Here is a 25,287-nt window from a genome sequence, read left to right as displayed (position 1 = left end):
GCCTCTATGATCCAATAATAATAATAACAACAACGACAACTACAACAGTCATCAAATCTAATTACAATTTTACAAAGACCAAGCGATGACTGAATGATAATTGGAAAATTTTTTTTTTCAATTTTAATTTCATTATTTATCATTAGATGGCGTTTGTCGTCTATTCATGTTGAATTCGAATAAATGAAAAAAAAGGCCACACATTATTGGCAATGATGTGAAGATTAATTTTTTGCCTTTTCAACAGCTAATCAACAATTCATCATCAATTTATTTGTTGTTGTTGTTGTTGTTGTTGTTGTTATTGTTGTTGATATCGACATTGATCATCGTCATTATCAGTATACAAATGTGTAAACTTCAAATTCATTTGTTCAAAATATTCGTTCTTATTGCAGAGATGATCATGAAGCCAATTTTGTTTGACACGCGCAGGTCGTTGATTAAAATGAATCCATTTAGATCCCCAAAAAAGAAAAAAACGATTTGTTCCGTACACACACCCAAACACATATTATTAATACACCTGATCTAAATCTGTACAATTCTCAGTCAAATAATAATAATAATAATATAATGGTCGTCAAGTCAAGCCGTTGATTGTTGGGCGTCTTTACCATCTCGGTTATTGTTGGTGGTGGTAGTGGTCCATTTGTCCATTATAATATAACGACGACGATGATGATGATGATGATGATGACGTCTATCAATGCTGTGGTTGTTCTAATTTTTTTTTTCTGAAAATATATGACCGTTTTGTAATTGCTAAATAGACAACACACATAAACTCTGTATTTGAGGACATTGAAGCAGCTATCTCCTCAAATATAGCTTATTACAAATCAATCATCAATTGAATTTAATTGATTTCAATTTCAATCGATCAATGAAACTGATATTTACCCTTATCGTATCATTTAACGTTTTTATATCTAATTATTATATTATTATTCGGTTATCCGATATCAATCATCAATGAATTTTAAAAAATCAACTTTCTTATAAAATTCGATTGTTTCATCATTTCATTCGTGGATCAAAAAAAAGGTAATCGTATATCATCAATTAGATTAATTAGATTTATCGATTAATTTTATGATTAATCCTCCACATTTAGTCATTCATTCATTCATTCTGACATGATACGAATACGAATACTTCTATAATGAAAATTTTGATACTCTGATTATAGATGATGATTAGATTTGCATTTTGGCTAATAATCTCCTATATATATTCACTATATTATATATACAGGTCCGCTATTACGAAGAAAAGTTTGATCGAAAATTTATGTGGCTCAACAAACATAATAAAATAGCAGATTGAATTTTTATAAAATGGCATTGATCAACGTTCTTCATTGAATATGAAATGAATGTAAATACATTTGAAACGAATTGACGAAAAGCAAATAAAATGTGAAAAAGCCAACGTTTCACAATCATCAAAAATAATCGTCTATATCGTTCATGTGGATGGCTCTCATATTTTTCAACGATTATTAACTGTATTATCTGTCGATGGTTGCTTCAATGTTTTTTTTTCTTTGACTACAGAGATATTACGACGACGACGACGACGAAAATACGGACTTTTTTTCACTGTGTGTCTGTTTGTGTGTGTGTGTGTATGTAATTTCATCGGACACTTAAATCCACACATTGATCATTGCCGCTGCTGTTGCTCTTCACTTGTTTTTTTTTATTCGAAGCCAAACTTCATTCATTAAGATTCGTGCTACAAGAAAAAAATGTTCTCATTTTAGCATCAATTTGGCTCTGCTCACATCATTACCAAAGTCCTATTTTGTTTGGTGTTCTATATGTGTGTGTGTGTTTGCATTAGTTTGTCCCTCTAACACTATTTTGGCTTTAATTTTTTGGTGACTTTCAAACAAGGTGTCAATATCATCTCTTGAAGAAAAGACAAAAGAATCGATCCATATCATCATAGCCCATCATCTATTTAGCCCCTTTTAGTTTCATATTCCGTGAATTCTATATTGGGTCAAACATGACATCAATTCGAAATTATCATTGGTTCCTTATGGCCATCGTAATGATCGTTTTGGCTACAATTATAACATATCTACCTTACAACACTGTCGATGCTATACAATGTTGGCAATGTAATTCAATGACAGATAAATTCTGTGAAGATGTACCTAAGGATGTTGATAATCTGCATGAGTGTTATAGTAAAATGTATCGTGAATGTATTGACGAAAATAATAAACTTAACTATACATTCTGCCGAAAACAAGTACAAACAATTGAACAGGAAACTCGTATTATTCGATCTTGTGGTTTTATACGTGCACCACAAGAATGTTATTGGACCAAAAATCCGCCAACAAGCACATTGGTATGCCAATGTGATGGCGATGGATGTAATGATGCTCTTACCAATCGATTCTCACCGATCATCTCGATTATATTGCCTTGCGTATTGGCCATGGTCAGATTCATACAGAATTCATTCATCATTCATTGATTACCAAAAAAAATTCACAAGTCTACTCAATCTCAATTAATTGTTTTTCTCATTCATATGCCTTAGCATTTTGATTCGAATGTTTTTTTTTGTTTTTCCTTTTTTTGGAGGGAAATTCAAATGTGTGCCTATCTATCAACTTATCTATTCACAATCACCTTTCTTAGCCTTTAAAATTCATATTTGTTTGTTATTTTCAACCATAGAATTTCGCAATATTTTTTTTTCTTTTCCATTTACCTTCATTTATTATTATTATTCACACACATTTTTCTACACCCTTTGGAAATCTTACACAAACACACATGATTACAGCTTTATTGATTGGTCACAAATTATTGTTTAGGATTTTTTTTTTGTTTCTGATTGTTGATTGTTACATATATATAGAATTATTATTACAAATTACAATAAATTATAATGATCTTAAAATTACACATTTTGACCATTGTTGTTGAAACTTTTTCGTTATACATTAGTGGAAGATTCATCGACAATCATCGATCTACGATTTGATTGGATTGGTAATAATGGAAACACTGATGGCTTTAAGCTTGATGGAATGATTGACTGAGCAGTATTTTGTATCCAAATCGATGTTATCACTATGTAATTGGTATAGGATTTCGAACCCAAACGATATGTTCGTTCATTCCATTGATGATTTGTTTGCTGAATCAATACATATCGACGCCAACAAGGAAAAATGGCCAATATAAATTGATGAATTATATGCCATATGGATATGATAGCCATTATAGCTAGCCATATCCATAGGAATAACATTACATGTTCCAATAATGAATTTATTGGCATCAAACAATCGATCAATATCATTTGTTTACTTGAATGTTTTTGATCGTAATACCAATACATACATAATGTAGATTTTGGAAATGGATAAAAACCATAATGATGACATTCTGTTGATATCCATTGATGGTCAATAATGATGATGGGCAACATAATAAAAGTGCCTTTTGTTAGCAAATGCAATACTAAAACCAACGAAGAAAGTAAAGCGATATTCATCAATTTTACTAACCATACGACAATTATCAACAATGTACAACAGCCATTTGTTGAATGAGACATTACCATTTGAATTTGAGAATCCATACTTTGTTCTACACCATCTTCTTCCTCGATGGTGGTGGTGGTGGTTCTTTTCAAGGTCAACATAAATGAATTATAAGCAAAACATTTCCAAATCTGATATGGTAATTGCAACAGAATGGCAAATATAAACAATAGAAAACTGAACCATTGATATGATGGTAATTCATAATTATCTATCGATTGATGATTCTCCTCTTCATTCGATGAACGATTCAACCAAGTATAACCAAGTTCCGTAAACGATGATGATGATGATGATTTATTGCAACCAAATGAAATAAATTGACCATGTAATTTACAATAATTATTATAGTAATAAGTAGAAAATATATCTGGATTAATAGTGGACGATTCTGGTTGTTGTTGCTGTAATGAACAATCAATCGAATCTATTGACCATTCACGTAATGTTATTACCACGCATAGTACCAAAAGAATGAAAGCTGTATGAATATGATGAAAACGTTGATAACAATCAACAAATTTCAAAGGGCCATGTATCATGTTTTGCCCTGATAAACATTTGAATTTTAAACAGCCAAACATTTGGATTATGTGTAGAATTGCGAAAAAAAATAAATCGTAGTTTACGCTTTAACAACAAAAAAAAAATCTTGTCAATTGATGAAACAAACAAAACACTAATAATACAACCACGTTATGTCTATAAAAGAGATTAATTGATGCTGCCAGGAAACCAAACGGTATCATAAGGTTTTTTATCATTACGATGAGTATTGGATGCCTTGGTTACCACCTACCATCAATCTCCACATCAAATAAATTGTTTATTAAACTGTATTTATTTACAAACACTTGGACATATATGGGCCATCTAAATGATAGCCCAATTTTCGATAATAATGACGAGTTCCAACACCTGTTAGGGAGGTGTAAAATTATTTCATTATTTATCGATGAAAATTTATTCATCAAAACTGACCTGAAATAACGGCTATCTTGCATGAATTATGTTCAAATTGAGCAATTTTTTCCGCTTCTTCCATCAATAACATACCGAAACCTTGATGTTGAAATTTTTTCAAATCTTTAGATGAAACGGGTACAACGCTTCCGTATACATGTAATTCACGAACGATTGAACATCCTCGTGGCAATCCAAATCGATTTTTGTTTTCTGGCTGCGTTATTTTCAATTCTGGTCGAAATGTTTGCATTGAACATTTACGAAGACGAAGTAAACCAACTAAAATATCTTGTTCGACGTCTTCGTAAGAAAGAAAAGTCTCCCATCCGCCATTACCATAGTAATCACGTCTTATAAGTTCTATTTGCTCAGGACGGACTTTGTGATGAATTTCCTGGATTCCAACTTCTCTAGTTCGAACATCTTTACATTTCGTACCTAGTTCACGCATTCGAGCTAACGCTAATTCTCTAATGTTGCCATGTTCAACACCAGATGTGACCAATGGCATAGGAATGTCTCGTTGAACACGATAAACTCGTGTCCATGGTGGTACCATGGCCAAAATCTGTGCCAACAGATCGACTAGAACTGATGGTGGATATGAACGATATCGACCGGTTTTCCATAGTTCGTAGAGGCCGGTTCCACGAATGACCAATGTTGGATAGATTTTCAAGCCATCAGCACGGAAATCGGGATTCTCAAAAAATTCTTCGAATTGAGCTAAATCACGATCCAAAGGCACATTGGGTAAATTCGGCATCATATGAGCGACCACTTTGTAGCCACAATCTTTGGCTAAACAGAAAGATTCTTGTACGGCTTTGACTGTATGACCACGATTAGTATCACGAGCTACATCTTCATACACTGATTGTACACCAATTTCCAATCGAGTACAACCATAAGACAGCATGTCAGAGAGATGTCGTTTTAAACAATAATCCGGTCGAGTTTCAATTGTGATTCCAATGCATTTGGTTTTTGATTCTTCAGAATATCGTACTGCTTCATCTACTGATTTACTCTGATGTCCTGATAAAGCATCGTGAAGATTTCGTATGAAATAGTCACGATAATCAGCTGGCAACGACATGAATGTACCTCCCATTACAATGAATTCCACTTTATCCACAGAATGTCCTAGTTGTCGAAGTTGATCAACTCGACTACGAGTCTGTTGATATGGATCGTAACGAGCACGAATCGCTCGCATTGATGTCGGTTCATAACCGGTGTAACTTTGGGTTGAATATTCAAAATCAGAATCTGGACCACCTGGACAATAAACACAAATGTTTCCAGTCATGTTTATATGTGGACATCGATGAGGTTTGCACATAACAGCAACGACTGCAATTCCTGATGCTGTACGCACAGGTTTAGCACGTAATTTTGGTAATAACGTTTGACGATGTTCATGTGGAACGGCAGCAATTATATCGACTAAACGTGGCTGCGAACCAAGACCATATTTTTGTGAAAACATACATTTCAGACGATTTAAATCAACAGAATAACCTTCTCGATCAGCTTTGATTAGTTCAGCAATAATTTCGGCAACAACGGTTACCATCAATTCGGATTTACTGAGTCCATTGCTCACTATTATTATTATTACAAACAATCATTAGGATTATTTTCATCAAATTCAATAACTTACGATTTTTTTTATTTTTCTTGCCCATCTTGTTGTTGATTATCAGCTATAACAAAACATAACACATCATCATTTGCTTTATAACACATACGATTACGATTCAATTGTTTACGAATTGCATGTTTACGGCATGGCCAGTGTGCACGGCGCCCTCTAATTTCTTGCACGGCAAATTTAGCGTGTTGTATGGAATAAAAAAAAAATTCTCACTTCAGAATAATATCAATCAATTGGCTGAATATATTCTTTCGATTGGATCGATTAAAATGTTTTTTAAATAATTTTTTCTCTCATTCATTCATTCATTAATGAATATTGCTACAAGATAAAAGACATGCACACAAGAATGTTGACGTGAATGGGTAAACAATTTCCGCTTGAATGAATTTGAAATTCTTCAAAGTTAGATAACAATAATTTTTTTAAGAACATACAAATACACATAACTATACATGGATCACACACTGTAAGAAATGGACCGAAATTTCACGGCAAACAACAACAAAAAAAAATGTATAAGAAAATATTCTGAAACTATAGAATTGGAATAAACCGGTATAAAAAAAACAACCAAGACAGAGCATGAATAATAATCGCAGTAATCTTTTTCTTTTTTTTTTCGTTGCCACTGGTATTTTTTTTCTTTTTGTCATGGTAACAACACGCACATATGTCGTATTTTTTTTCATTTGGAAATTTCATGAAATTTCCTTTCTTTCTTGGATATAATTTTGGCAAATTGTTCATTACGGCCGGCGATATGGTTTTCTTTCTTGTATACACACATACACCACATATAAGTCGGTATTTAGATATTGATTCAACAAACGAATTGGATGATTCTCTTTTCCAAAACTTACTTGTACTACATTAATAATATTCTTTAGTTTTTATTTATATATTTTTTCGGTTTGTTCGACGTTTATCACCATTTATGAGAATTCTGAAACTTGTGAATAAATTAAATTGAAACAGAATGTGAATTATGTGATATGAAAGAATTTAAAAATTTAAATTCGAATTTGGTTTAGAATGTTTGTGATCTGTTCTATATAGAATTACAATTACAAAATTGTACATTGTCCATGCATGTGATCAACAAAAATTTTCATTCACCTAATTTCATTTTTGTAACTTTTTTTTCACTGTCACATTCTCATTGCCTGAACCGGTTGTTTCAAATTTCCGCATTATTACACTCAACATTGTCCATAAATTTCCGTCCATATTCTTGTTACAAGAATTCATCTGGTTGATTCTTTTTTTTCAATTGTGAAATTGGCCTGTAATTATTTTTTGTTTTCAAATTTCATTTCCATTGGTGAAATATCTCTACAATTTTGTAAAAAAAAAATCATTCGAATATTTTTTTAGGCCACAAATCCCAATTTCAAATACCAAGTGGTTGTGTGTTTTGGTCACATTTTATTAAAATTCTTTTCTGATTTCTGAACAATCAAACAAACAAACAAATGACTTCAGAAACCGTCAAAGTTATAACAAGATGTCGTCCATTAAATCAACGTGAAAAAGAATTGAAATGTCAGGTAAGAAAATGAATTTAGTAGTAGTAATGCGTTCAATTTAAAATTTTTTTTGTAAGAAAAAAAATTCAAGTTCATGTCCTAGAATCGTAAAAGTGTGTGGACACATGGCCATGATCTAGATTTCTAAGCATTTTATTTTTCAGAATCACCAAGAAAAGAGGTCAAAACAAATTTTTTTTTTTCAAAACTTTTCAAGATTGTTGTTGTCTTTTCCCATTTTCTCAATTATACAGTGATTGATTTTTTTTTTTAGTTTTTACTCGAGCAAAAATTACAGAATACGTCAATGATGATGATTCTTGATAGTAATATGATCATTAATACTTGAAAACTTGAATTATTTCGAATTGGAAACTTTTTTTTTTCATTTCGAACAACCATACACAAAAAAAAATTCTGCCATCACTTTGGTCACGCAATGACAGAATCTAAGAAAAAGACAAAAAGAACTTTGAGTTTTTTTTTCTGGATCGATTCGATCATTCGATTCTTTTTCTTTTGTTTTTATCTATTTCAATTAAAATGCTCTTACCATGGGGTATAAGCAAATGAAATTCATTTTGTTTGTGTGTGTGTGTGTTAATTATGTCACAACAACAACAACAACAAAAACAGCTGCAAATTGCAATCTATTAATTGAAGAGTGCAATTTTCATGATGAAAAAAATATAATAATAATAAAGTCTTTAAGATTGCAATAGTTTCTTCTTTGTTTATGTCTCCTGTGTGACGGTATATAAATTCTTGGAAATATAAATTCGATCATCAGTTTCAATAATAAAAATAATTGTTATTATTTGTCACTAACCAACCGATACCATATCATCATCATTTATATTTATAGGTGATTGTCAACATCGATTCATCGTGTGGCCAATGTTCATTGATCAATCCGGATGATCGATCGGCACCACCAAAAACATTTACATTCGATGGAGCCTATTACACTGATTCTACTACTGAACAAATCTATAATGAAATTGTCTTTCCTATTGTTGAGGTTGGTTGACATATATTTTTGTTTTGTATTAGTGAACAAAAAAAAAAAAAAAAATAAAAAATAAACGAATCGAATCAATTTTATTAGATGATCGATCAATTTTGTATCCAATCAATCAATCAATCAATCTAATTGAACTTTGACCTGATTTTACTATCGGAATTAAACCTGACTAAATTTTTTTAATATTTTTTTTTCTTTTTTTTTTGGTTGTCATAGAGCGTCACTGAGGGTTACAATGGAACAGTATTTGCATATGGCCAAACTGGCTGTGGTAAATCATTTACAATGCAGGGCACTTCCGATTCTGCTCACCGTGGGATTATACCAAGGTTTGTCTGTTTCTGGGACAAAAAATTCCAATTGGCTTGATACTAATTTAAATATTATTATTATTATTATTATTATGTTTGTGTGTGTATGTAGATCATTCGAACATATATTTGAGGCAATATCAACGGCTGAAAATTCTAAATTCCTGGTACAAGCTTCCTATTTAGAGATCTATAATGAAGAAATTAGAGATTTATTGGGAACGGATATCAAAAAGAAATTGGAACTAAAAGAACATCCGGAAACAGGCGTATATGTTGGTAATCTTTCTATGCATATAGTGAATGATGTACGTGCATGTGAAATGATTATGGAAACTGGTTGGAAAAATCGTTCAGTTGGTGCTACATTAATGAATGCCGATTCTAGCCGTAGTCATTCAATATTTACAATTTACATTGAACGAATGCAAACCATTGATCTTGAATCTAGTGATGTTAAATTTGGTAAATTAAATCTAGTCGATTTAGCTGGTAGTGAAAGACAATCAAAAACCGGTGCAGCTGGTGATCGGTTGAAAGAAGCAACAAAAATCAATCTATCATTATCAGCATTGGGCAATGTAATATCGGCATTAGTCGATGGCAAAGCTAAACATATACCGTTTAGAGATTCAAAATTAACACGATTACTACAAGATAGTCTTGGTGGTAATACTAAAACATTGATGGTTGCATGTATATCACCAGCGGATAATAATTATGACGAAACATTAAGCACATTGCGTTATGCAAATCGTGCAAAAAATATTCAAAATAAACCACGAATAAATGAAGATCCAAAAGATGCCAAATTACGTGAATATCAGGAAGAGATATTATGGTTGAAAAAAATGCTTGAACAACAGACATCATCATTATCATCATCATCATCACCTGCCGGATTGTCAGGTTTGTATATTCTTGTCAAGAATTTATTAATTTTACTTTCATTTCATTCTATTAACTAACAGATAATAACAGTCAACAGTTGCAAACACAGCCACAGAATGATATTGTTATCGAAGAAATTCGTCAAGCATATGATAATAAAATGAAAGATCTGCTAAATAAATATGAAGAAGAAGTGAAGAATAAAGAAAAACTTAAACAAGATATCGATAAATTAAAATCTCGATATGAACATGATAAATCAACAACCAATAATAATACGGATGAATTGAATGAACAAAAAGAATCTGTATTACGTGCAATGAAAAAATTACAAGCAATTGAAAATCAAATGGTTGGTGGTGAAAAAGCTAACGATGCTGAATTGAAAGAGAAACGTGCACGAAAGAAAAAAATTGCCGAAGCAAAAATGAATGCCATATCTGAAGCATTAGCTCAACTTAATGATGACGATAAAGTGTTGCTCAAAGCTTATGGTGATATCACTGAAGAATTGCGAGCAAAATCAATGTTGATGAAAAAAGCTAAACGTCGTATACAACAATTGGAACAAGAAGTAGAAGATTTACAATCAGAATTTGAATCTGAACGTACAGATTATCTGGAAACGATTCGTAGATTGCAGGAACAGATGAAATTATTAACGCAGATATTGGACAAAGTTCAGCCATTGCTGAAAAGTGAATGTAATTATTCAAATTTAATGAAAATCAAAGAGGATGCCATATGGGATGAGAATATCCAACAATGGATTCTACCGAATGTATCATTTGGTCGTATACGTTTACCACCAGCATCACAGCAGCAACAACAGTCAATGCAACCACCAACGATAACAACACCTACAAGTAAACAATCAAGTCCGGATAATCGTCGAGAAATAACTCCATCACGGTTATATCGACCTGATTCACCTAATCTGATATTCGATTCCGATATAGTCGATGGCCATTCCAATAGTACGGACATGAATGGTGGATATAATAATGAAGATAAATTGTTACGAAAATTAGAAAATTCACAAAGCGATGATATCGTTACGAATTATCTAATGCCGAAACGACGACAACAATTGTTAAATACATTGCACAAATTAAAATTAAGTGAGTTTAATGTCGAACGTTGGACAATGAATATTGATCAAAACTAATATGTCTATATACAGGTGTACCCGAATTGGACGATCAACAACAAGATAATGAGCTAATAATAACAACGATGAACAATAATAATATGAATCCACATTTAATCATCAATAGCGGTAATAATAATGGTAACATTATTCATGGTCTAGATACCAAATTGAATTATCTAACTTCAGTGTCCAACAGAATTAACGAACGTTTCCAAACACGAATGACAATGTTATCAAACAATAATAATGATAATATACATCAATTGAATCCGAATTCAAATCATGGAATCATTATGAATCATTATCCAAATCATTATAATTCTCATTCATCATCATCAATAATGAATGGCCATCATAATCATCATCATCAACATCATAATCATCATCAATATCCATTCACACAGAGTGCTGATACAGCACCAAGAAAACTTTTACCATTAAAACGTATAACTTGATTCTATTGATAAAAAAAAAACAAAAAAATGTTCCAAAAACTGTCCAATCATATATATTTCATGTTTTCTAAAGAAGAATAATAAAAAAAAATACTAAAATGAAAAAGTGCATTGTTTCAATTTCAAATTTTATATTTATAATAATCATATAATAATAATCAAAATTCAATCGTTCATTATTTTTATATACGAGAGAAAAAAAAGTGTAAGAGAGAGATATAGAATAGACATTCATTCATGTTGCTGTTTGTTTGTTTTTTTGTGGGGGAGGGGGGAGGTTGCGAGAGATAGTAATTTTAGTCGTCCGTTTTTCTTGTTTTTTTTTCCTATAATTAAATGAAAATTTTCATTGTGTGTATGTGGTGTTAGTGTATTCAAAACACTCAATAAAGAATCTATTTCTCGTTTTTTTTTTAATTCGTTTTTTGTTCAAAACCACCATATAAGGTACACAAAATAGAAAAAAAAACGATGAAGATAAAGACAAAAAAAAAGAAAAAAAAAAATGAACAAAAAAACCAATGTTTGTATTACATAATTATGGTTGTTGTTGTTGATGTTTGTGTATTGTGATGAGCAACAAGAATTTTTTTTTTTGCATAATAAAAAGATGATGAATTTTCAAGTTGCTGATTGATTTTTGTTGTTGTTGTTGTTTTTTTTTGTTATTTCAATTACCAAAGAATAAAGACGAATGAGAAAAAAAACGAAGACAAAATTTGCAGTATATAGCAGAGAAGAAGATAATAGTAATAACTGGAGCTGAAGAAAAACATGGACTAAATTTAGATTCCAATGGTTTGAGATTCCATTGTTGTTGTTGTTTTTTTTTGTTGAGTTAGAGTAACGAATTCTCCCCCCATATATCTTTAAACACACATTATAATGTTTCAAAATACAGTAGTGGAAAAAAATAGAGCAAAAATGTTGTTGTTGTTGTTTTATTTGGGTGGTGATGGTTTTCGGATGGTTGCGTCTTCAATCATCAATAAATTTTTTTTTTTTTTTTTTTTGGATTTGCATTATTTGATTGATTGAATGATTGAGGAGCTTATATTCATCTGCTTGGCATCGATGATTTACGAAGTTAACGATGGAAAATCGTTAAAATCATCAAATTTGGGGGCAGGTTGAAAGCGATTACGGTCACGGCCTCGATTACCACCTCTTCCAGAACCAATTCCTCGACCTGATCCCCCACCACGGCCACCACCACCACCTGAACGTTCACCATCTTGATTACGTCGTCTTTCGCCACCTTCACGTGGTCCACCACCACCACCACCACCACGAGAAGCACCACCACCTCGTCCTCCACGACGTCCAATAACTTCTCGTCCACCTTCAGCTGGTCGGAAGTTTACTTCTATATCAAGCACTTGACGGTTACGACGTTTGTTGGTGTCCTCTTCCTAAGAGAGAAACAACAAAAATTGTGAGTGAACAAATAAAATTGATTCGGAAATGATAAACAAAATTCTCGCAACAAAATTCCCATTGTTCTACTCGAAATGACTACTTTATCCGCCGTAAGACCACCAAAGACTTTGGGGTAGGCTAATGCACAGAATTCGGCCGGCTTAATTGGCGGATTCCGAAAATTAATCAATCAATATAAAAATCCAAATACTCACCACTTCGATTTCTTCATATTCAACTTCCTCTTCTTCGGCTACTGGTTTTTTCTTAAGTACGTAGGTTTTTTTCCATTTTGATTTATCTTCTCCTTCACCTGGTTTTCTAATATTGAATTGTGTATGCATTCGTTTCTCTTCCATTTCTCGTTTATATTCATCCAATGTTTTGAATTGAGGTTCGTCATTTTTCGGTTCAGCTTCTCCAGCCGATTGTTCACCTCCTTCACCACCACTAGTTTCCTCAGCATTTTGGCCATCTTCAGCTGCTGGCTTTTCATTTTCAGTCGATTTTTCGCCATTGACCATTTCTTCATTTTCCAATGGTTGTTCAGAAAAATCATCGATTTTACCCCAATTATGGGAACCACCACCTTCGCGTTTATCAATAGATTTGACACCAGATCGATCTGATCCAGAATGACGATTAAATTCTCGTTTACCAAATCTGCTGCCACCACCACGGCCACCACCACGAGAACCACCACCACGTGGTAATCGACGATTGTCTTTATCGTTTCTTGAATTAAAAATCCAGAATCATAATTATGAATTTTATTAGGATAAATAATAATAAAAATCAACAGATGTCATACCTCAATTCTTTAGATAATTTGTAATCACCACCCTCTTCTTTTGATTCAAAGTTTCGTGGAGATCGTTGGTTTCGGTTTTCTTGATTTTCACGATTGTTACCAACAGCACCACCACTACGTTGACCTTGTTGACGATTACGATTGGGACGACCTTATATAAATAAATAAATGAATAAAAAATAATTAAAAATATTCGATTAAAATTTGAAACTAGCGCGGTAAATATGACAAAAGATTTAAATCAAACACAAAAAAAAATGTGCACGCTTTGATGAGATACACACAATTGTAGCGTGCAACGTTGATGGCTGCTGCTGTAGTCTGCCAATTAGTTCATTGCAACACACTATCAACGAATGATGAACAAAAGTAAGCTTAGAGGAAACAGACAGACAGACATGAAACTCTTAGCCTGCACTCTCTTCTCTATCCATTCACTTTGCACACAAAAATATACACACACCATAGCTATGGCGTGCTCGTACGTTATAATCACGCTCACACAAACACACAAAAGGAAGCATGCTGTTTTGTGTATGAGTGTCTAATTATATATTGATGTATATGATCTTTGAATAGGAATCGATTAATAAATAATGAATTTGACAAAATAAGAAAGTATAAAAAGAATAATTCGAATTGTTAAGTCATTTAAAAAAATGAAAAGTTTTGGAGAAATTTAGATATCTATAATCTATAAAGTAAATTGTAATCCAAAATTCACAATGATTATAAATGGCAATTTTACCTGAATCAGATTTTACATTGGTCATGACATTCTGTTGTTTCGATTCAGTCAATGTTCCAGAGGATTGTTTATTGTTGACATTTGCAGCTGAAGATGATTTAATTGATTGTTGTTGCTGCTGTTGTTGTTGATGGCCTTTTTGATTGCTACTTAATTTAGCTGTTGCCGATGTTGTTGTCGAACCTTTTTTCAATGAATCGCCACCAGTTTGATGATCAATAGCCACACCACCACCACCACCAATACCGGAAGCATTCATCAACGAATATGGATCGACAGAATCATCTTCGCCATCTTCAAGAAATAATGCATAACGATTGTGAACACCAATTCCGTATGAAGCTTCCATCATTTACTGCTGAATTTTTTTTTTGTATTTTCAACTAAAAAAAAATCAGCAGATTACACATACAACATACACACACACACACAAGCGTTTAATACGGAAATTGGTGTGTTAAAATGATTTGTTTTTTTTCTGATGAATTCTAACAAAAAAAAAAACTTGTCAAAATATTATTATTGATGATGGAACATGAATTCAATTATACATTAGATGAGATAATAATAATATATATTATTATTATTTATACACATGAAAAAAAATTAAAAAAAATGTGATTTTAATTTTTCTTTTTGCATTCAATAATGAGAGAAAAATTGGATCAGAAAATTCACGCACATACAAAAAAAAACACACACACACAATCGCAGCAACCATATACATGTAATAATAATGTATTATATGTATTTATTATCGAACCAAAAATCTAAAAAACCACATACATCTCTCTTTCATACATACACACAATGTGGTGTGGTATTATAATACGTACAAATCGAAAGTGTTTGGTTTTGAAGCAATGCTGGATTTTTTTTTTCGATGTTACTACTGCTACTACTGTTGCTGCTGCTGTTGCTGCTACCGATGCATTTGATATATACAGATAGAAAATAGATAGATTGAGCCAGAAATATCGTCAAAAAAAAAAAAAACAATAAAACTCAAAGATAGATTACCATTACTATTGCCACTACTATTGCGATGGTTTTTTTTTACTTCAGTAGTAGTAGTAGTAGTAGTAGTAGCATAAAATAATATATTCACATGTGTTTGATACTATAGTAGTGGCAATATTCTATTCAAGTAAAAAACCGGGATTCTTTTTTTTTAGTCTAAAAAATTTTTTTTTTTTTGGGTAATTTTCTCTTTTGTAGTATGTGTGGTAGTGGTGATTGGTGGTTGACAATGACATGCTGAGTCACATTCATAATGCATGTTTTTGTATGGCAATGTATAGATGAGGTTTTATTATATGAAATGAACCTCAGACGCACATACACACACACACACTGACCGTAATTGGTCCATAGATGGCGCCCATTTAATGAATTTGAATGAAAAATTTATTTGAACGCCCTCTATCGATCTATAGATTGATAATGTGGAAAACGTTTCAATTTATTAATATAATAATAATGTACCATTAGGTCAATTTTAATCAAAAAATCTAATCTAAATAAGGTAATCAATTTATCTATTCTCATTATGTCACAATCACATGGATTTCAAGTGTCACATATATAATAATCACATTATCAAAGTCAATGTCGATACATTACGGATACATTATCGAAATGTTAATTTAGTGATTGTGTTCAAATCATCCAAAAAAAAAGTACAAAATTATTACTAAGGTTTAGTGTTGGTCAAACAACAATACACACACGAACAAACGCAATAATGTCGACACTAAAATTGATTACTTTTTTCTTTTGTTTTGGTTCTATTTTTCTTATAGAATCAATCGATTGTCGACATGTTGATCTTTGTGATACTTTGCTCATCAAAATGATGTTATGGCCTTGTGATTGTCGATCACAACAACCAAATCGATTGACTTGTTCCGGTTTTTTCGTTTCAGATAGATCACTTAAACGATTCAAACATCATGTGAAAAGATTACCAAACCTAAAACGTTTATTCAATCGTTTCAATCAGATTGAAATAACCAACACACGGCTCACCGAATTCAACATTCGAAATATGGTTGATTATTTTCCAATGACTGATTTCCATTTCAAATCAAATCGATATCTACGTGAAATTCGTTTGGGCTCTAATCGAACATTATTGAACAATTTATTTATTGAAAATATGCCCAATGTTAACATTGATGAATAAACTTTCAATAAAATAAAATATATGTGAATCATGATAATTATTTAAAAATATTTAATACAATAAATTTTTTATTCAATTAATTTATCAAATTCTTTATGATTAACATCATAATCGTTCATTTTATGATACAGAAAATGAAATCGATCAATGAAACCTATATCAATAATTCGTTGAGAAAGGGTGGTACGCCATTCTGGTTTCAAATATTTACATTGATATTGAAATAAAGAATTTCCGGATGAATGATTGGAAATATAAATGATTGAGAATAAACCGAATGATTGATGTCGTAATAATTGTTTATCATTCATACGAAACAAACGATGAACATATTGACAAGATGTTTGATTACGTATCGATTGTGGAACACGTGAAAGACGATTATTTGAATCGATTAATTGCGTTTGAAAATCATCAAATGAAGGATTATGTTGGATACAATAACCACCGGATATTAAAATTGCACCAATAATTGAAGCTTTTAGTGGACGTTTACGAATATCTTGAATGGTTTCCAAATAAACATTTTTATAATCATTACCAACGTTACGTAAATAATTGATAGAATTTTCAATTATTCCACCTTTTAAACGTTCAGGCAGTAATGTAAAATTACGATATCGTTTCGTAATCAATGACATTTTCGATGTAAAATTAGTTATCCGTAACATTATTGACATTTTGTAAAAAAAAAAAAATTCAATCAATATTTTGAATTCGAATATTCCAGCTGGAATTCAGCATGTTCAGTTGTTCATTCAGAATGTACGTAATTAAAATTTTCGAATTTTTTTCCCGGCCAACAATTGCAGCCAAATTAATCAAATTATATATGATCAAATAGCCAAGATATATTTAGACTTCGATCGAAAACTTTGTTTAGTTTAGTTTAATTTTTGTTTGTTTATAGGAATTTTGTTGAAAAAAAAATATGAAGCCAAAAAATTCGAAACCAATACGTAATCAAGTGAAAAAAATGAAGAATAAATTCGAAGAGAAAATTGTGGCAGATTATCATCGTTCAAAAAAAGATGGCAAGAGATTAGAACAAACAACAAAAAAAGCAGATAGTGGTGATGAAGAAATTTTCTATGAAATCTGTTCGGATACAAACTATTCAAAATTATTCAATGATTTTCAGGAATTTATTCGACAACACATCAACAATAGTTTTGGCATTAAAATAGATGATACCGGATTGAATTTTGAACATTTCATTCAATTATTGAATCAATGTGATGGAAATCTTGAAGAAATGATGAAAAATTTTCGTCTAGATTTTCGTCCACAAATATTGGTTATTAAAAATCATAATGTATGCACATTGAATGAACAAAATCTTACCACAGATCAAAATGAAAATGAAACTTTACTGTTTGGTGATAATCAGCAGATCGAAATGGTGGATGCAGAGTTGAAAAAAATCGATAACAAAAATGCCGATTCAACGTTGATGCAACCAACTAATTTGACCAATGAAGAGACATACATTTATCCCAATGAATTGAGTTTTAAATTTTGATTTTTAAAAAAAATTTTATTTTTTATTTTTTTTATTTCTTGATAAAATCATTGGGGTTATGTGTGTGATTCGTGAAAAAAAATTAATTTCAAATATTAATTTCTGCATTTTTGCCTACATTTCGTTGAAAATTTTTTTCCGTTATTGATTTGATCGTAGTATTATTATCCACAGTTTTAGTAGCTGTTGGCAGTAATTTTGTAAGTGCTGTATGTTGTTGTTGTTGTTGCTGTTGTTGTTGATGATTATGATTATGATTATGATGATTATGATGATGATGAGGATAAATATTTCCATTCGGTTCAAATTGTTGTTTGTTAGCGGCTAACGGTGTCGACAATGGAGAAACCACAGGACTTTGTAAAAGATAGGCATATTGATGTAATACTTCACGTATAGAATTATTCACCTGTGGTGAATTAGACATTGTACAATCGACAATACGTGGATACAGTTGTATAAGTTGTTGCCATACATGATTCTCGACGGCAGCAGGTGGTGCTTCCTTCAATGATGCAATCAATGTAGCCAATGCTTTCAATACAAATGATATTTCACTTAAACGATGTCGTGGCAATGGACAAGGACACAGTTGTTCATCTTCAACATATTTAATAATTACATCATTAAATCGTTTCAGAATTGATGCTACGGCCAATTTGTTAACAATACCAATGGTCTGTTCAGCAGATGATTGACCAATATTTTCAACATTTAAATTTGTTTTTGAGGATTGAATAAATAAATCAGGATTTCCTTTTGGGCCAAAAAATGAAAATTGTAACAAAGTTTGAAAACAAATTCTAGCAAAATCCTCTCGTAGTTTACGATTCATTTCTGTTTCTATCGAAGTGATCGATGGTGAATGAATTGATCCACGATTCAAAATTGAAACAATTTGTAAAAGAAATTCTTTAGGTATTTTCTGTGCATGTATCATTATATGATCGCGTATTAATTCCACCACTTTGACATCAAGTGATTCATCCATTTGTTGTTCTTCTAATTTTTGATTTGATGGTGGTTTATTAGAAGGGAATAGAAAACCTTCAAATGTTAATGCAAGATCTGCCCAAATACTAATGAAATCGGCGGCTATTATTGATATCAAAAATGATCAGAACCAGAAAATGAATAAAAACATAATTGATTTCACTTACGATAACGACGAGCTAATGGCAAACCAAGTTCCAGTGTTTTGATAAAATAATTGACAGCATATTTCCATGTTGTTTGCAAGGGGCAAGAATATTTGAAACATAATGGAATTTTATAAGCCTAAACCGACATAAATGCTATATTAGTAAGTAGTTTCATCATAAGACCATTGATATTGATATATACCTTAATTAATGAATGTAAAATATGGGATTTAATGACAATCGATTCCATATAAGTACACATGTATAAATTGAAAGCATTTCGTAGGGCCAATTCACCAAATATATAGAATGTGGCTGATTTGAATGTGGTCAATTCACCGGGTAGAAAACGATGTTGAAATTGTGAACTAATGAATACATTCAGATTTGGTGGCACTATTTATAATGGAAAAATGGTTGCAATAAAATTCTTGGAAAGATTCTATTATAACAATATTTACCAATATTAACAGCATATAATGAAAATGTAAGATATTGATAATAAATTAATGGCAACAAATGATTCAACGTAGTCAAATTTGAGACAACTTCTGTTTGAATTTTCTCCATTGTCATCAGGATTTCATGTTGAAGGCTCGTCAATAATGAAGATGAAGATGAATTATCCGATGTTTGCATAATCGGATGATTATGATGATGATGGTGGTGATGGTGATGATAATGATTGCGATAAGATGCTGAATGATGATAAGTTTCAGTTATAACATCAAATGGTATGGTCATTACATTTTGTAATATGTGAGACATGTTTTTAAAGTCACTTTTTAACAAAATTAAAAACAATTAAAACAATCAAAAAAAATGCAGCCACATGAACATACCTTTCGGTTAAATGATGGATATATTTGGATAAAATTATATTTAATGACTGGATAAACGAACATAAATAGGATTGTGATGGTAAAAAATTCGTCGTTTCTTCATTGTTATTCAACCGTTGTTGTTGTTGTTGTTCAGAATCGAAACAACTATTTTCACTTGTTGTTGATGATGGAAACACATTATTGTTGGCCGCAATATGATGTCCAATATTACACCAGGTTTTCCAAACATTTTTCCATATAAGACTAATTAATCGATTTATATAATCATCATCGCCACCAGCATCATTATTATTTGCTTGGTAATCATTGAGAAAGCTGACAATTTCATTAAAACATTTGATTGCCGACATTGATACTTCTTCATTTGTGCATGTGGATGATGAAAAAATAAATTCAAAAAATAATGTCCAAATATTCAATAAAATTGTTTCACTGTTGTTGCTGTTATTCAATTCGTTGGGTTCATTATTCGATTGAATTGGTTTTGCCATACTATGTTCAATTAACATATCTAATTTGATGCTTATGATTCGAGAAACACCATTAATAACGGATACTTGTGTTTCACACCATTGTTTGAATGCCGTATTCCTGGAATAATGTATCATATAGGAATCGGAATCATCACCATAAGAATTTGGTTTAGAAGATTCAGATTGTGTGATCTTTTCATTCGACGCCAGACTGCATAATGTACGTACACTGTCGACTAGTGGAAAAAGTATGTAGAAAAAGATTGCTTTCCATGTATTGTAATCCAATGTTTGTCCATGTTTCGACAGTGTTGACATTAAAGTTTGAACTGAACTTTTCCGGACAGAAAGTCGAGCATCTGTACAAAGGTTGCTCAAATTTTTGAATAATGAAATCCACAAACTTTGTACCGGGGTAAGATCTTCACAAAACGGCAGATCAATGCTAACAAATTTATGGCCTTTCAGAATGAAATTATCAATCAAAGATTGTATTTGATCATGATTCGAATGAAGAAAATCGGCTACATTCCAAACCAGACCCACTGCTGATAATGAAACATTTAGCTCTTGCACTTGTGATCCAAACGCGACGGCAGCATTGATACAATGAATTAAATGTATCGATGGTATGTAACGCAAAAGATTGGACACAATGAATTCATAACATTGAAATGAATGAACAACTAGTTTATCATTCTGGGGAAGGCATGCCGATTCAATAATATTAAACAATATTGGCCAACCAACAGTAATATCTTCACCATTCGATTGTAAGATTCGTAATAAACATTCAATTTGTTTCTGTTTAATGTCGATAAATTTAATCTGTGATAATGATTGTAATGCCAATAAATAATAAGATTCAGGTGATAAGGAAGAATTTTTATCATCATGATTCTTTAGTTTCATGAAACGATAATTTAGCACTGATTGTACGAGATTACAAACAACCTCGACAGCACTTTCACGCAATTTATTATAAGGATGTGATGAAACTAAACGATGTAAAAATCAACATTAATTATCGAAAACAGATTATTATTCAGAAAGTATAATTAAAATACCTTGAATTAAATGATTGGTGATTAGATCCCAGAATAAATCTATCCGAGTCATATTGACTAAAGCTGATTCATGAATCTTGACAACAGCAAACTGTAAAAAAATGGAAATAGTAAAAACATCCGGAATATCGACACAACTTACCAATGATGGTTCACGATTATTATAGGCAATTTCCATTGCTTCATTTGATATGGTCATCAAGGCTTTCATCATGGTCAATAAAGAATCATCAGGAATGTTTCTGAGAATATAAAACAAAAAATTTACAATGAGATGTGTGATAAGAAAAAAAAACGAAATGCAAAAATAAAAAGCGGATAAAAAAAGAAACAAAAACTTCTAGCAAACTTGAATAAAGAAAAAATCAAGAATAAATTGATAGAACTTACTGAGTATTGAAAAATATCGAAGATAAATTCTCCGAAATGGTGTCGTAACTTCAAATAGAAGCAGAAAATATAATAAAGAAGATAGTAGTAGTAGTAGTAGTAGCATTGAAATAGAATATTTTTCAAGAAGCGGAAGCAATTATGGCAAAAAGGAATTGAAACGAAAATCAACGAAAAAAAGGAACTTACTGTGTACATTCGAATAATCGTGAAAGCATTGCAGTTAAAACTGGCAAATCATTCACTGTTGAACCAACAATCTGTTCGGCATTCAAAGATTGTTGTGACTGCAGTTGCTGATCTGGTTGTATTGATTGAACATTACAATTGCTAGCTTGATAATAATTACTTAATTTATAAGCACGGGAATTATTCGGTTTTATGCCTAGAATCCATACTAAATGTTGTAGTGTAGTGAAAACAATATGCCATGATTGTTCACGATACAAACCACCATAAGTCATTGATAAATGCATAATCGAACGCATACATTGAAGATTCTTGGCAGTCAACATGACTGGACCACTATTCTGTTGTTGTTGGTGTTGTTGAGATTGAACAGTAGAATTGTTAGAAAATGTTGAATCATTATTCACAGGTAATGGTGTTCCAACAGCGATCACTTGTTGATTATATTCATGTTGATAATTCAATGATGAATTATTTGTCGACGATTCTAACGTTGATTTATTCGAATTCATTGGCTGTGGATGATTATTTTGTTGTTGAAGAAGATTAGTTAGATTAATTGAAGAATTACTTAATAAGCTTGACGATGATGAATAAAGATTGGCCGCCATAGATGATGCATTTGTATTTGTGGACAACAAAGTTGAGTTTGTTTCATTCGATTTGTTCGTCTGGCAATCATCATCAGCCGAAATAATATTATCTGGATTCAATGCACGTAATGAACAATAATTTGAAGGTAATGCCGATTTACATAATGATATGAACAATGAATCACGTGCTACATCAACATCGTACATGCCATAGATTATGATTAATTTTTGCATTTGGTCCAGAATTAATTCGGTACATTTTTCATCGGCAGAAGCATCAAGTAATAAACAGAATGATCCAATCAATCCCGTATAGGTAGATAACATTAATTGTCGATGTAATTGAAAAAAGTCAACAGCCTCTGATGTTTGATGTACAAAACGTTTTTGAATTGCCGATTTAACATCACCACAATTAATATTATTGGTCAATTTTGTATCGATCGTAATCTCTAGATAAGTTTCGATAATTTTCAACAAAGAATCGGCCACTTCAAATACACAAGCAATACCAGTACTTAGACCGTGACCATTAGGTGCTTGTGGTGGTTCTTGTTTATCCAATTGATCAATATAAAACGTTTTATAACGGTAACTATTATCCAATGGTATGAATAATAAGGTTGTCGTTATGTTTCGTAAATTGAATGTCGGAAATTGATCACAAGGAACATTAGTATTTGTTCGATTAATCGATTGATTCAAACTATTATTATTTGCAACGGATGAACTGCCGGAAAAATTTCCATTAACATTACCACTATTATTATTGACTAATGAAGCAATTAGACTCTGTGTCGATGATGAATCGACAATCTGAAATTGTGACTGAATAAAAATGCATAATGCATTAACAATATCACGAAGAATTTTTGAGCTTTGCATTGAAGAATCATAATATTGACAAAGAGCAGCTAATGTCTGTGCGTCCAAAATTTTAAACAATGCTTCCAACGCAATCAAACGTTGCCAATTAAGTTTATCAACTTCCAATGATCGAATTAATTGTGTTAGGAATATTTCACTTTCGGTTATCAATAATTGAAAGAAATTTTTGATCAAAACTGAAACGATTCGCATCAAACGGACGGTTGTTGGCCATTGTGGTGGGCTAATCTGTACAGTTTGGACAGATGAATTGCCAGTAGAATCATTGATCGAATCATCGTTGTTACTAGTTTTTTGAAGCAATGGATTAAATGATAATTGATGATTATGATGATGGCGATGATTATTTCGAATGAATTTAAGATTCGGAGCAAATAATTTGATCACCACTTGACATACTTTATCTTTAAGTATGAAAATAAATTCATCATGATTATAGAAAATGGATGGATATTGATTAATGATTAATTCCAATAATTCTAATGCAAACAATTTGTCAATATCAATATGAGGCATTTTAAGCCAAAATGTTGTTTCACCATTTATTATCTGTATGAGATCTTGCATTACGTTATAAGCATCCATACATAACGGTTTCGTTTTAAATCGTATCGGTATATATCGATGACAAGAATCCTGTGTTTTTGTATCATTTGAAACAATAATTTCGAAAAGTTTTGTTTTATCCACCGTAGATTGCTGCTGATGCTGCTGTTTATTATTGTTATTGTATATTGCTGTGCTGTCAATATTGACAACTCTTTCGAATATGGCCGTTATTAATTGTCGAATTGTAGCCGATGCTGTATTGGCTGTTGTAGAATTTTTTGCATTATATAAACGAAAACATAAAGATATTATTTTAGCCAATTGTTCATCCTGTATTAATTGATTGGTTGTTATCAATAATGTGATTGTTTGTAAAACTTTCACTTCTTCTAGGCCATGTTCCATAAGATTCCATAGGCAATTGATTAAATTTTCGGCTGCTTGTTTATTAAGACATTCGAATAATATAGATTTTTGTATTGCATTTAAACTGATTTGTACTATTTTTGGCCATCGTGTATCACAACCCATAAAAAATGGTTCCATTAATTGTGCACTTTCATTTGCAAGTAAATCTTTGAATGTGGCCGATGCTACTGCAGATGATGCTACATTACGGACACGTATAATACCGGTTTCACATGCCTGAAACAAAAAAAAAATTTACACAAACAATTATTATTCCGATGATTTATTCATGATGTAGCATACGTGATACCTCTTTGACATGTGGAAATTTTTTCTTAGCCTCACTGGCTAATTGATTAAAATTATGTTGTAATTCATCGAGAAATTTTCGTTCTGACGAACCGAATGTCGATTCATTCGGAGGCATCATACCATCTGTTTGTTGTTCAAATAATCAATTAAGACAATAGAATATACGCAAATGATGGCACA

The 25,287-nt window shown here is 31.6% G+C and overlaps 7 protein-coding genes across 11 annotated transcripts; 2 read left to right on the top strand and 5 right to left on the bottom strand.

Moving 5' to 3' along the window:
• The first annotated feature begins 205 nt into the window (after positions 1-205).
• LOC124496081 (UPAR/Ly6 domain-containing protein CG9338-like) lies at positions 206-2,931 on the top strand. Of its 2 annotated transcripts, none has more exons than XM_075733489.1 (2): positions 206-1,047; positions 1,118-2,931. In XM_075733489.1, exon 2 carries the CDS (start codon positions 2,017-2,019, stop codon positions 2,494-2,496), a length of 480 nt encoding a protein of 159 aa, XP_075589604.1. In that variant the 5' UTR covers positions 206-1,047; positions 1,118-2,016; the 3' UTR covers positions 2,497-2,931. The 2 variants fall into 2 exon arrangements, with proteins under 2 accessions (XP_075589604.1, XP_075589605.1); XM_075733490.1 differs by having other exon boundaries at positions 318-1,047; positions 1,258-2,931.
• On the bottom strand, positions 1,262-6,765 carry Elp3 (elongator complex protein 3). Of its 2 annotated transcripts, XR_012832382.1 has the most exons (4): positions 6,210-6,430; positions 4,559-6,151; positions 4,096-4,495; positions 1,262-4,004 (listed from the first exon to the last, which is right to left on the bottom strand). XR_012832382.1 is itself a non-coding variant. In XM_047059546.2 (3 exons), the coding sequence occupies exons 1-3, from the start codon at positions 6,232-6,234 to the stop codon at positions 4,422-4,424; spliced, it is 1,692 nt and encodes a 563-aa protein (XP_046915502.2). In that variant the 5' UTR covers positions 6,235-6,765; the 3' UTR covers positions 1,262-4,421. The 2 variants fall into 2 exon arrangements, 1 of the variants encoding a protein (XP_046915502.2); XM_047059546.2 differs by having other exon boundaries at positions 1,262-4,495; positions 6,210-6,765.
• On the bottom strand, positions 3,450-4,161 carry LOC142597761 (uncharacterized). The gene is made up of 2 exons (XM_075733488.1): positions 3,595-4,161; positions 3,450-3,494 (listed from the first exon to the last, which is right to left on the bottom strand). The coding sequence occupies exons 1-2, from the start codon at positions 4,159-4,161 to the stop codon at positions 3,480-3,482; spliced, it is 582 nt and encodes a 193-aa protein (XP_075589603.1). The 3' UTR covers positions 3,450-3,479.
• Positions 6,766-7,551: 786 nt separating the features above from the next.
• Kif3C (Kinesin family member 3C) lies at positions 7,552-12,236 on the top strand. Its single transcript, XM_075733486.1, has 6 exons — positions 7,552-7,753; positions 8,598-8,753; positions 8,973-9,085; positions 9,180-9,976; positions 10,039-11,079; positions 11,142-12,236. The coding sequence occupies exons 1-6, from the start codon at positions 7,679-7,681 to the stop codon at positions 11,564-11,566; spliced, it is 2,607 nt and encodes an 868-aa protein (XP_075589601.1). The 5' UTR covers positions 7,552-7,678; the 3' UTR covers positions 11,567-12,236.
• Positions 11,674-15,353, bottom strand: LOC124496101 (uncharacterized). Of its 2 annotated transcripts, none has more exons than XM_047059569.2 (4): positions 14,545-15,353; positions 13,797-13,947; positions 13,201-13,720; positions 11,674-12,978 (listed from the first exon to the last, which is right to left on the bottom strand). In XM_047059569.2, exons 1-4 carry the CDS (start codon positions 14,894-14,896, stop codon positions 12,646-12,648), a joined length of 1,356 nt encoding a protein of 451 aa, XP_046915525.2. In that variant the 5' UTR covers positions 14,897-15,353; the 3' UTR covers positions 11,674-12,645. The 2 variants fall into 2 exon arrangements, with proteins under 2 accessions (XP_046915525.2, XP_075589602.1); XM_075733487.1 differs by having other exon boundaries at positions 13,204-13,720; positions 14,545-15,351.
• A 1,424-nt stretch (positions 15,354-16,777) lies between these two features.
• LOC124496283 (uncharacterized) lies at positions 16,778-17,474 on the bottom strand. Its single transcript, XM_075733485.1, has 2 exons — positions 17,004-17,474; positions 16,778-16,922 (listed from the first exon to the last, which is right to left on the bottom strand). The coding sequence occupies exons 1-2, from the start codon at positions 17,407-17,409 to the stop codon at positions 16,798-16,800; spliced, it is 531 nt and encodes a 176-aa protein (XP_075589600.1). The 5' UTR covers positions 17,410-17,474; the 3' UTR covers positions 16,778-16,797.
• Positions 17,475-18,245: 771 nt separating this feature from the next.
• Positions 18,246-25,269, bottom strand: mon2 (Mon2 homolog, regulator of endosome-to-Golgi trafficking). Of its 2 annotated transcripts, XM_075733484.1 has the most exons (10): positions 25,106-25,269; positions 22,358-25,032; positions 22,169-22,216; positions 21,921-22,020; positions 21,779-21,869; positions 20,236-21,709; positions 19,855-20,174; positions 19,596-19,789; positions 19,412-19,529; positions 18,246-19,346 (listed from the first exon to the last, which is right to left on the bottom strand). In XM_075733484.1, the coding sequence occupies exons 1-10, from the start codon at positions 25,223-25,225 to the stop codon at positions 18,340-18,342; spliced, it is 6,147 nt and encodes a 2,048-aa protein (XP_075589599.1). In that variant the 5' UTR covers positions 25,226-25,269; the 3' UTR covers positions 18,246-18,339. The 2 variants fall into 2 exon arrangements, with proteins under 2 accessions (XP_075589599.1, XP_046915744.2); XM_047059788.2 differs by lacking the exon at positions 22,169-22,216.
• Between the last annotated feature and the right edge of the window lie 18 nt (positions 25,270-25,287).

This window comes from Dermatophagoides farinae, chromosome 8 (genome assembly GCF_024713945.1).
Source record: "Dermatophagoides farinae isolate YC_2012a chromosome 8, ASM2471394v1, whole genome shotgun sequence".
Taxonomy (NCBI): Eukaryota; Metazoa; Arthropoda; class Arachnida; order Sarcoptiformes; family Pyroglyphidae; genus Dermatophagoides; species Dermatophagoides farinae.
The sequence above is the reverse complement of the archived record's forward strand: the minus strand, read 5'-3'. Positions and strand labels throughout refer to the sequence as shown.

Bases quoted from the DNA above. Each gene is read 5' to 3' on its own strand.
- LOC142597761 (XM_075733488.1), bottom strand. From the start codon at position 4,161: ATGTTTGGCTGTTTAAAATTCAAATGTTTATCAGGGCAAAACATGATA.
- Elp3 (XM_047059546.2), bottom strand. From the start codon at position 6,234: ATGGGCAAGAAAAATAAAAAAAATC. The intron at 6,152-6,209 runs GTAAGTTATTGA...TAATAATAATAG, and splicing joins CAAGAAAAATAAAAAAAATC to TGAGCAATGGACTCAGTAAA. The intron at 4,496-4,558 runs GTCAGTTTTGAT...CCTCCCTAACAG, and splicing joins CAAGATAGCCGTTATTTCAG to GTGTTGGAACTCGTCATTAT.
- LOC124496101 (XM_047059569.2), bottom strand. From the start codon at position 14,896: ATGATGGAAGCTTCATACGGAATTGGTGTTCACAATCGTTATGCATTA. The intron at 13,721-13,796 runs GTATGACATCTG...TTTTAATTCAAG, and splicing joins AAATTATCTAAAGAATTGAG to AAACGATAAAGACAATCGTC. The intron at 12,979-13,200 runs GTGAGTATTTGG...TTTCTCTCTTAG, and splicing joins AATATGAAGAAATCGAAGTG to GAAGAGGACACCAACAAACG.
- LOC124496283 (XM_075733485.1), bottom strand. From the start codon at position 17,409: ATGTCAATAATGTTACGGATAACTAATTTTACATCGAAAATGTCATTG. The intron at 16,923-17,003 runs GTTTATTCTCAA...ATTTGAAACCAG, and splicing joins ATTACGACATCAATCATTCG to AATGGCGTACCACCCTTTCT.
- Kif3C (XM_075733486.1), top strand. From the start codon at position 7,679: ATGACTTCAGAAACCGTCAAAGTTATAACAAGATGTCGTCCATTAAAT. The intron at 9,086-9,179 runs GTTTGTCTGTTT...GTGTGTATGTAG, and splicing joins CACCGTGGGATTATACCAAG to ATCATTCGAACATATATTTG. The intron at 11,080-11,141 runs GTGAGTTTAATG...GTCTATATACAG, and splicing joins ATTGCACAAATTAAAATTAA to GTGTACCCGAATTGGACGAT.
- LOC124496081 (XM_075733489.1), top strand. From the start codon at position 2,017: ATGACATCAATTCGAAATTATCATTGGTTCCTTATGGCCATCGTAATG.
- mon2 (XM_075733484.1), bottom strand. From the start codon at position 25,225: ATGATGCCTCCGAATGAATCGACATTCGGTTCGTCAGAACGAAAATTT. The intron at 25,033-25,105 runs GTATCACGTATG...TTTTTGTTTCAG, and splicing joins AATTTCCACATGTCAAAGAG to GCATGTGAAACCGGTATTAT. The intron at 22,021-22,168 runs GTAAGTTCTATC...TTATATTCTCAG, and splicing joins TCGATATTTTTCAATACTCA to AAACATTCCTGATGATTCTT.